At 49.3% G+C, this 11,468-nt stretch overlaps 1 protein-coding gene across 1 annotated transcript; it reads left to right on the forward strand.

The window, feature by feature from the left end:
- Nucleotides 1-7,277: 7,277 nt before the first annotated feature.
- LOC308149865 (kelch-like protein 10) lies at nt 7,278-9,644 on the forward strand (the record flags this gene model as incomplete). The annotated part of the gene is made up of 5 exons (XM_080522747.1): nt 7,278-7,402; nt 7,725-8,214; nt 8,332-8,913; nt 9,033-9,182; nt 9,270-9,644. 5 exons carry the CDS (start codon nt 7,278-7,280, stop codon nt 9,642-9,644), a joined length of 1,722 nt encoding a protein of 573 aa, XP_080378873.1.
- Between the last annotated feature and the right edge of the window lie 1,824 nt (nt 9,645-11,468).

Genomic DNA, 11,468 nt, shown 5'->3' on the forward strand with positions numbered 1-11,468 from the left:
AAAACCCCTCTGTGAGTGATGAACGCTGTGAGGTTGCGGCTCTCGGGGTGTAGTGGCACTTGGAGGTAACCCTGACGGAGGTCCAGTTTAGAGAACACGCTGGACCCGTAGAACTGGGCGGTGAGCTCCTCTATCGTTGGCAGGGGGTATTTGTCAGGGATGATGGCCTTGTTTACCGCTCTCAGATCCACGCAGATGCGCAGCCCCCCAGACTTCTTCTTCGCCACCACCAGGTTGGAGATCCAAGGCGATGCGTTCACCTGCTCAATGATGTCGCTATCGAGCATGCTCTGTAGTTGAGAGGAGATGTCATCGCGGAGAGCCAGGGGGGAGCGGCGGAGGGGCTGTATAACAGGCATCACTGTAGGATCTAACAGAGGCTGGTGGGCAAAAGTGTCGAGGCAGCCTACACCGCTGAACAGCGCAGGCCACTGTTGCTGCCAGGGGGTGGAAACGGTGTGAATCTCTGAGCCAGCTGTGTCTAGCAGGGTGAAACCGAGGGCGTTGAACAGGTCGAGGCCTAACAAGTTGGTCCCGTGGCGTGCAACGTTGAACCTGAAAGCCGGCAGTGTCCTCTCCCCGTACTTCACAGGCAGCTGAAAAGAGCCCACAATGTCAATCTTAGAGTTGGCATAGCCACGCAGGGTGGTGGAGGGCAACCCCAGGGGCACATGGGAGAAGAACTGTGTATAAGTCGTCAAGTTCACAAGGGACACTGTGGCTCCAGTGTCTAGGAGGAGCGGCAGAGTGACATCACCAACCACCAACGAGCATGTTTTGAATGGCGCTCTTCCTGAGCTGACATTATGGATGACTGTGGTAGGTGACTGGGAAGCTCTAGCTGGGGCAGACCTGCAGACCTTGTGAAAGTGGTTTAGTCTCCCGCAGTTGGAGCAGGTTTTACCACGGGCTGGGCATGTCTGAGCTCTTGAATTGTGTGCAGAAGAGCCGCAATTCCCACACGGCTGGTGTGGCTGGTCGCGTGACCGAGAGGCCAGTAAAATGCTCTCCCCGCCGCTGGTTGCACTCACGTGGAGGAGGGGCACCTGTAGGCTGTGCGCGCCCTCTGCCGGTGAGCTGGGAGAGGCTGAAAAACTAACTGCACATTCTAAAGCTGTTTCAACCTGGACCGCCATGTTCAGAGCTGCTGATAATGTAAGTTCATCATTTTCCAGTAACAGTCTTTCCCTAATCTTGTCACAGTTCGTGTGCAAGATGAGTTGGTCTCTTATCATCTCGTTCTGCAATGCCCCGAACTTGCATAAGCTCGCCAAGCCCCGCAGATCAGCCACATACTGTGTCACTGTCTCACCTGTTCGTTGGTGTCTTCGTCCGAATATGACGCGGCGGAGAAGAGCGCTTTGTGGAGGGGCGAAGTGTTCCTTCAATAGTTCCACAGCGTCTGTGTATCTCGCCGCAGTGCCAAGAGTTCCAAACACGCGCTGACCCTCCGTTCCCAGGCAGTGCCGCAGCAGCGCGCATTTCCTCTTGTCTGATACATCCTCCAAACCGGCGGCTAGGATATATGTTTCGAAAGAGGAAATCCAGCGGCCCCACGGAATCGGTGGTTCTGCCGGGACTGCTAGGAAAGGAGGGGGTGTTGGTAGAGAACAATCAGCCATCGCTCGTCGCCAATGTTGTGTTCAATAATGGAGACTGAACTCAGAGCTTCAAGTTGGAACGTGTACTCCATTTAATCAAACACGAGTCTAACACAAAACGTAATACGGCACATGTCGTAAAGCCCAAACTGTCGTAAACACAGACGTAACAGTGCCTTTAGTCAGTCTGCCTGGTCAGTTAGAGGGGCACGTGAATGGAACCTGATTCCAGGGCACCTTAAAGAATTAGGCACCTTTAAATCATTTAGAAAGCACCTAAAACAGTGGATGATCAACACACACACCTGCCAACATTGAAATGTCCTGTCCTATACTTGTATGTCATGTGTACCACCTGTCTGTGTACCGCCTAACATGTCTTACCTGTACAGTCTGTGTGCTTGTTTTTAGTCTGCTTACCGTGCGTATATGTTGCTTGCTTTTAGTCTGCTTACCGAATATGTACCCTCCCTTTAACCGCCTATGATTAATGTATGCTCTTTTAACCCTCTGCTTATATGTACCCTTCTTTTAACCGCCTATGATTAATGTATGCTCTTTTAACCCCCTATGTTATGCCCTTAAGCTAAATGCTTGTCCTGTCTCCTTTTTTGTGCCTAGGTCTACCAATATTTTATCTTTTAAACGTACTTTTTTCCTCCAGGGAGCCGTATACAACATCATGGCATAGGGACTGCGGATGAAAACTAGCTTTCGGGCTAACTCTGGCGTATTTACAATTTATTTTTGTTTTATTAATATGCACTGTCCCTTGAATAAATAAATGAATATGAATATATACTCAGTCATGTAGTCACGCAAGTGATCGGGCCTGTTGCGTGCTCGAACCAGACGTGGCTCTGGTGCAGCCACAGCCACTGGTGGCGGCTCCACGCCTTGGGGCTGAGCCTGGTAGGCCGGGGTTGCTGCTTCATCCAACCGTGCGGCTGGCAAGACTGTGGAAGAGGCCACACCCAACGCTGGGCCAGGGGGAGGCTGCACTTTACGCAGGCGGGTAGCATGCCAGCGAGTGCCGTCGGCGAGCCTAAACGAGGCCGGGCCAAGCTGTTTGCTGACCTGGACAGGGTCAGACCAAAACGACTGGAGTTTGTTGTCCCGATGAGGTCGTCGGATCCTGACCCAGTCTGACACAGCAATGACAGGTGGCCTAGCACGTCTGGCCCTGTCGAAACGATCCTTCATCAAGCGCTGGTGTTTGGTGACTGTGGCTTGAACTGGATGGACCGGGGGCTGAGCTAGTGTAGGGCGGAGCCTATCGAGAGGCAGCTGGAGCTCCCGCCCCAGCATGAGGGAGGCTGGGGAGACTCCTGTAGTGGCGTGTCGCGTGGCCCGATAATGCAACAGCGTCTGGAGGAGGCTGGTGGTGAGCGTGCACCCTTGTGCCAGGTGGGCCCTGATGCCATTTTTCAGTGTTTGGTTCAGCCGTTCCACCCCCCCGTTCGCAGCAGGGTGGTAGAACGCTGTGCGGATGTGGTGGATCCCTTTACCCACTAGATAGGAGGACAGTTCATGGGAAATCATTTGAGGACCGTTGTCAGTCGTGATCCTCTTGGGCAGGCCCCAACGTGCAAACAGAGCGTCGAGAATGTCGATCAGCACCTTTGCTGTGACCGAGCCCACAGGTGTCACCTCTGGCCACTTAGAGTGGAGGTCGTAGGTCACGACGAGAAAACGCTGGTGATGTGGTACCCCATGCAGCTCGCCGCAGATATCAAGTTGCGCCAGGACCGGTGGCGAGGTGAGTTGGGCCTTCAGGAGGCGTACGGCGTCTGAGCAGGCAGACGTCCAGAGCCAGGGCTCGTCATGCTTCAACAGCTTCCGCAGTGGTGTGGTTGTGGCCGAGTACTGTGGCAGGAAACGGAGGTAGTACGCCGTCATGCCTAGGAAGGAGGCCACCTGAGCGGCTGTGGTGGGCTCCGGGACATGATGGATGGCCTCGGTGTTCGAGTGCAGTACGTGCGGTACGTACCATCAGCTGAGAGGCGGAACCCCACAAAGTCAATGGCTGGGGCGGCGAATACACACTTCTCACCATTGAGTGTGAGGTGATGCTTGGCCAATGCACTGAACACACTGTGGAGACGCTCGTCGTGGCTCTCGACGGTGGCCCCGTGAACCACGATGTCATCAAGATAGATGGCCACACCTGGGATCCCAGCGAAGATGGAGGCCATGATCTTTTGGAAGCAGCTGGGGGCGGAGCTTAAACCGAAAGCCATGCGTTTGTAGCGGAAAACCCCTCTGTGAGTGATGAACGCTGTGAGGTTGCGGCTCTCGGGGTGTAGTGGCACTTGGAGGTAACCCTGACGGAGGTCCAGTTTAGAGAACACGCTGGACCCGTAGAACTGGGCGGTGAGCTCCTCTATCGTTGGCAGGGGGTATTTGTCAGGGATGATGGCCTTGTTTACCGCTCTCAAATCCACGCAGATGCGCAGCCCCCCAGACTTCTTCTTCGCCACCACCAGGTTGGAGATCCAAGGCGATGCATTCACCTGCTCAATGATGTCGCTATCGAGCATGCTTTGTAGTTGAGAGGAGATGTCATCGCGGAGAGCCAGGGGGGAGCGGCGGAGGGGCTGGATAACAGGCATCACTGTAGGATCTAACAGAGGCTGGTGGGCAAAAGTGTCGAGGCAGCCTACACCGCTGAACAGCGCAGGCCACTGTTGCTGCCAGGGGATGGAAACGGTGTGAATCTCTGAGCCAGCTGTGTCTAGCAGGGTGAAACCGAGGGCGTTGAACAGGTCGAGGCCTAACAGGTTGGTCCCGTGGCGTGCAACATTGAACCTGAAGGCCGGCAGTGTCCTCTCCCTGTACTTCACAGGCAGCTGAAAAGAGCCCACAATGTCAATCTCAGAGTTGGCATAGCCACGCAGAGTGGTGGAGGGCAACCCCAGGGGCACATGGGAGAAAAACTGTGTATAGGTCGTCAAGTTCACAAGGGATCCAGTGTCTAGGAGGAGCGGCAGAGTGACATCACCAACCATCAACGAGCATGTTTTGAATGGCGCTCGTCCTGAGCTGACATTATGGATGACTGTGGTAGGTGACTGGGAAACTCTAGCTGGGGCAGACCTGCAGACCTTGTGAAAGTGGTTTAGTCTCCCGCAGTTGGAGCAGGTTTTACCACGGGCTGGGCATGTCTGAGCTCTTGAATTGTGTGCAGAAGAGCCACAATTCCCACACGGCTGGTGTGGCTGGTCGCGTGACCGAGAGGCCAGTAAAATGCTCTCCCCACCGCTGGCTGCACTCACGTGGAGGAGGGGCACCTGTAGGCTGTGCGCGCCCGCTGCCGGTGAGGGTAGTTCCACAGCGTCTGTGTATTTCCCCGCGGTGCCGAGAGTTCCAAACACGCGCTGACCCTCCGCTCCTAGGCAGTGACGCAGCAGCGCACATTTCCTCTTGTCGGAGATCTCCTCCAAGCCGGCGGCTAGGATATATGTCTCGAAAGAGGAAATCCAGCAGTTCCACGGAATCGGTGGTTCTGCCGGGACTGCTAGGAAAGGAGGTGGTGGTGGTCAGGGCATGGCACTTATGCATGGGCTACCCTGGGCTTGAGCCCAGGGGCCCCGGGCTACAAGGGGGCCCAAAATAAATCCAAATGTATGAATAAATATTTGCTCTTTGATTTTGAATTCATAAATTATGTTCAAATTGGAAAAAATTGTTTTGTCGCAGCGCAGGGCACGGAAATACAGCCCCCCCCCCTCCCCCGCGGGCATGGAAATACAGCCCCTATCACTATTCCTACTGGACGCTCTGATGAATGACGTGTTTTAATTTGTTTAATTATACTGTATATTTAGGCCAATGGAGAGGTTTACATCGACGCGTAACGCGCAGGGCAGGGGCATCATCTTTGGTGGAGCGATTGTCAATGTCATGATCATGGCGGACAGGAGTGGAGCGCAAAAAAGAAAAATGAAAAATGAAAAAGTGGAACGCGAAAGGGAGACACTGAGAAAAACTCCAAAACTTACTGGGTTTTTCAAACCAGTCGTAGATGCTTCATGAGTTCAGACACTCGCGCCCAGACACATACTGTAGCTGTCCAATACACACCTCACTTACATTTCGTCTCAGGCACCCACACACTCCCCCCACGTAGGCCCTGTTAGTGTAGGTTTGTTATTTTGTCTGTCTTTATTAAATAAACATGTTATTATTGTCACCCTTGTCTCTGTGTCCGTCTGTTCTGGGGTTCTGACTCATTTGACCGCTTGGTTCAGGCCTAACACTTGCTTTTTCTTCATGTGCTTTATGCCAATAACATACTCCATTGGGATACGTGTGTTTCTGGTCATAGGTTCTGGTTGGTGTAGTTGTAGCTTATCATTTTTAGTGTAGGTAGGGGCCCGAACAATGACTCAAGCCCAGGGGCCCCCACCCCCCTAAGTCCAGCCCTGGTGGTGGTAGAGAACAATCAGCCATCCTCGTCGCCAATGATATGTTCAATAACGGAGACTGAACTCAGAGCTTCAAGTCGGAGCTTATCTCCATTTATTCAACATCGTGTGTCCCACATAACGTAACACGGCACTGTAGTAAAGTCCAAACTGTCGTAAAACTACAGACGTAACAGCCTTATTCTTAAGCGACTTACACTCGATACATTTGACTAAGCAAGTGAATCATCAATCCACCAGTCGTAGCAGGAAGAGTAATCCAGCTCAGGCCCGGGGACATTGGCAGTCTCAGTGATAGAATATATATATAGCATAGATTCTCCCAAACCACACGAAAGAATCCAGCACACTCCCCTCCTCAAACAATCACTCAAAACTCTTTAAACTTTGCTTTTAATCTTTAACTATTTTCATTGTTGTTTTTTTACTGACTGTGCTTCTGTTTTACTTTTTAGTATCTATTTTCTCTCCATGGACTGTGTTTGTGTACTGAGAAAAGCGCTATACAAAATTCATATATTGTCATTATTATTTTAGGATTGTTATGATTATTATGATGTAGTCCTTCATTGAAAAAAAAAGGAAAATACACTTACCATAATTTGATAGAGGAGCGGTTTAATTCAATAAACGTTAAACGATCAAACGATCTATTTGGCTGGCAACTAGGAGAGCAACTAAAGATATAAATACCAGACAACCTACATACTTGCTTAAGTTGAGGACGGACATGTATGTGTATGAATATTATCTTCCCTGTAACACAAAAGCACTAATAAAGGTTACTACTAAATAAAGGTCCTACCTATTTTGGCATCTGATGGAGCAGATACACAATTAATTCTTTATGCGATTTTGTTGTTGTTATAATGGCAAAATATATACAACAAAAGTCAATATGGTTTAAATGATGCAGTCATTTCATACAGGGCACCCTCAAAGACGAGATGATGAAGAAGAAGAACATTAATACTTTTTTATGATGGTGTCAGCTTATTATGAAAATGGTATCTGAGACATTCTAATTTTGTATCACTCACTGTGATGTAATAATGCACAATTCTAGAACATGGTTACCACATATAAGGGGAATGAAGGTCCACATTCATTGCTCAGAAGAATAGTTGCAGTGTGCCACCTCTTGCCCAAAAAGTGGATATTAAAGATATTCAACACAAGAATGAATGAACTGGAAGAGGGGTCCACCTCTACATTTCAGAGATGCAACATGGAGAGAAAAATGAGTTCCATGGCCTGTACAATATTTAATGAGCTACGACTGGAAGGAAAATTCTGTGATGTGGTGATTAATGTCAATGGCATCGACTTCAACGCACACAAGATTATCCTTTGCGGCTGCAGTCCATATTTCCAGTGAGTGTCTTAACTTTGTGGGGATGTGGCCATGATGGATGGCAGGGATTCACTTGGCATGGATCCAAAGGATAATCAGAAGAAAATAGCCAGATCCTATAAGAGCTTACACATTGTTCTTTGTGGCAGCAATGATACATTCTATAAAATAACTATTGATTCATAATATTTGTGTGAGTACCCCTCTTTATATTGTGATATACTTGCAGAGGGTGTTTATTATATTGCTGTGCTGTATTGAAAAGAGTATTGAGTAAATCTGGTACAGTATATGGATGATTCCTGACCATCATATCCCTCCTCTCTAAACCTGGACCCACAGAGCTCTCTTCACAAGTGGCTGGAGCAACTTAGAAAAGCCGGTGTACAACATTCCTGGTGTGTCACCGGACATGATGCGTCTCATTATTGAGTATGCCTACACACGCTCTGTGCCTGTCACTGACGAGAATGTGCAGCAGCTTCTGGTGGCTGCAGACCAGTTCTCTGTCATGGGCGTTGTGCGAGTCTGCAGTGACTTCCTAGAGGCCCAGCTGTGCCCAGAGAACTGCATTGGCATCTGTACGTTTGCAGACTTCTACTCCTGCCCTGAGCTCAGGCGCAGGTCCTCTCTCTTCATCCTGCATCACTTTAAGGAGATGGTGCATAGCTCAGAGGAGTTCCTGGAACTCTCGCCGTGGCAGTTTTGTGACATCATTGAGAAGGACGACCTGAACGTGAAGCAGGAAGATGTAGTGTTTGAGGCCATCCTGCGCTGGATTGGCCATTCTCCTCAAGACCGCAAAGCCCAAATCTCTGTGCTGTTGCCTAAGGTGACTGAGAGTTGGACAACACAGTTAGACCTACGTAAATGGTTGATGCATTTCATAAAGGTGTATCGGCTGCCGACTGCATTCTGTGTCTATATCTGTCTGTGTCTGTTTGCTTAGGTACGCATGGCCTTGATGACAGCAGACTACTTCATGAACAATGTGAAGAATAATCCATGGGTGAGAGACAATGATGACGGCAAGCCCATCATCATCAACGCACTGAAGGCCATGTATGACTTGGACATGAATGGCCCTCGCCTGCCCTATGCCATCTTACTAGTCATCGGTGGTTGGAGTCCTGGCAACCCCACCAATGGCATTGAGGCGTATGATGCACGGGCTGACCGATGGGTCAATATGACTCGAGAGAAGGAGAGCGCACGAGCCTACCACGGTGCTGCCTACCTCAATGGTTTTGTGTACTGCGTGGGAGGCTTTGACAGCGTTGACTACTTCAATAGTGTGCGCAAGTTCAACCCAGTCACACACACTTGGCACCAAGTGGCACCCATGCACTCACGGCGCTGCTACGTCAGTGTGGCTGTGCTGGGTGGCTGCATCTACGCCATGGGCGGCTTTGATGGCTATGTGCGACTCAACACTGTTGAGCGCTATGAGCCTGAGACCAACCAGTGGACACTCATCTCACCCATGCATGAGCAGAGAAGTGGTGCCAGTGCCACCACACTTTTTGGAAAGGTAAGTGGAACAGAGGAATAGGTAAGACTAACTGTACCTGGAACACAACTTGATAACTATTGTACAATGAATCTATTAAAACCCAGGATGGATGAATTTACAAGTTGCCTTAACTCTAGGTATACATATGTGGTGGTTTCAATGGGGATGAGTGCCTGTTCACAGCAGAGTGCTTCAACCCTGAGACCAACCAATGGACTCTGATCGCCCCCATGAGAAGCCGACGCAGTGGGGTGGGGGTCATCGCCTATGGGGAGCAGGTCTATGCGGTGAGACCTACATAAAAATACACAATAAATCTATGCTCAAGTTCTGATATTCTGTTATTGACCCACATTTCTCCTATCCTCTATTAGGTGGGCGGCTTTGATGGAGCCAACCGTCTGCGAAACGCAGAGCGCTACAATCCCCAGACCAACACCTGGCGCGCAGTTCCCACCATGTTCAACCCACGGAGCAACTTTGGCATCGAGGTGGTGGATGATCTTCTGTTTGTGGTGGGCGGCTGCAATGGCTTCACCACCACCTCCACCCATGTGGAGTGCTACGATGAGAAGACAGATGAGTGGTGTGACGCCCATGACATGGGCATCTTCCGCAGCGCCTTTAGCTGCTGTGTGGTACACGGACTGCCCAATGTGCTCGAGTATGCTGCCCCGCGAGATACCCTGCAGAACCCCCGGGAGGAGCTCAAACTGTCCACCTCCAATAGCAGCATCCTTACTGTCTGACACCATATCTACCCACCATTACCCCCCCATCCCTACATGACCCAGTCCTGCCCACTGCAGTCCATCTGGGCAGAGACAGAAACTATCCAAATAAATCCTTCAAGTGCCCATGGAAATCACATATGCATAACATTTCTGTCTTTCTTATTGCTTCTATCAGGCCTATCGGGTGGTACAATTATTTTTCTACAATGACCGTATAAGAGAGGCTTTAGTTGAATGCTAGTTTGCAATCATGTCTTAACTTTGCTGGGCAAGCACATGTCCATCAATACGTGTATCTCTGACTTCTACATGTAAATACCCTCCAAACAAAAGACGAATGTTATCGCTTGCCTTGAAAGATGCATACACATATTGGGCTACACAACAATCATGTAGATATCCATTTCAACCCCACATTCAAGACAGATCAGGCATCAAGGTTATATTAAAAAAGACCTTTTAATTGCAAGTGACGACATCAGCATTTCTTACATCCAATATATTGACACAATGTCAGACTTGTCACATGCAAAGCAAAATATATAGCCTACTTAATTCAATATGTCAAATTACAGAGCTGCAAGAGGATCAAAGCTGTTTTACATTTATGTATTTTGTTTTGATCATGTTTTTGTTGGCCCTGTTATGTCGGTTCTTTTTATACCTTACACTTTTGTATTTTCTTTTTCATCGATCACTTAGTTTGGTAGTTATATTCATTGCACAATGCTGAATTATGTATAATTTTTGTAGTACAGACTGATTGTTGTTGATGATTGTTACTTATGTGTTTTATGTGTGGACCCCAGGAAGACTAGCTAGTTGCTACGGCACTAGCTAATGGGGATCCTTAATAAAATATCAAAATATCAAAATATCAAAGCTGAGGAAACAGGTATATATATATATATACAGTATACCACATCTGCATTAATGAATGAATGAATGAATGGTCTTTATTGTCATTGCTACAGTACAGGTACCAAACAACGACATTTAGGAGGGGTGGCTCCCCTGGTGCTAGGAAAGAAAAAAAAAAACTAAAAAAAACACAAGAAGGGAAGGAGCTGGTTTACATAAATAAAGGCTATGTACACTATCCACTATACTATACTGTACAGATAGACGACTAGGGTTGTCATATTGCACATAGTGTTATTGCACATTCATTTGAAGTGTCGCAGTTTGCAGGCTAGAAATGTACATATTTGTGCCTCAGCACTACACCTGAATTTTTCAGTCCAGCAGCTGCCATCAATCCGTCCAGACTGTCCAGGGCCCAGAACCTAGGTCTTTGCTGTGTTCAGGGCCTGGATGGCCCTGGGGTAGAAGCTGTGCTTCAGTCTGTTTGTCCTTGCGGCCATGGTCCTGTACCGCCTTTTCGAGGGCAGCCAGGTAAAGTGTTTGTACCCAGGGTGGGTTGGGTCTCTGGAGATCTTGGAGGCCTTCCTGAGACAGCGTGTGTTGTACAGCTCTTCCAGAGAGGGGAGGGGGGCGCCGGTGATCTTCTGGGCTGTTCTCACGACTCTCTGTAGCGCATTTCTCTCCGCGGTTGTGCAGCTGGAGAACCAGTTGCAGATGCCGTAGGTGAGGATGCTCTCCACTGCGCCGCGGTAGTAGGCCACCATTATCTCCTGCTTGATGTGTTCCTTCCTGAGGACTCTCAGGATGTAGAGCCGCTGTTGTGCCTTCTTGATGGTGGCTGTTGTGTTGTTCTTCCAGGACAGGTCATCCTGTATGTGCACCCCCAGGAATCGGAGGGCTGAGACTCTCTCCACGCTCTCTCCATCGATGAGCAGGGGCTGGATCTCTCCTGAAGTCCACGATGATTTCCTGGGT

Source organism: Nansenia antarctica, assembly GCF_963989245.1.
Source record: "Nansenia antarctica genome assembly, chromosome: 2".
In the NCBI taxonomy this organism is placed as follows: domain Eukaryota; kingdom Metazoa; phylum Chordata; class Actinopteri; order Argentiniformes; family Microstomatidae; genus Nansenia; species Nansenia antarctica.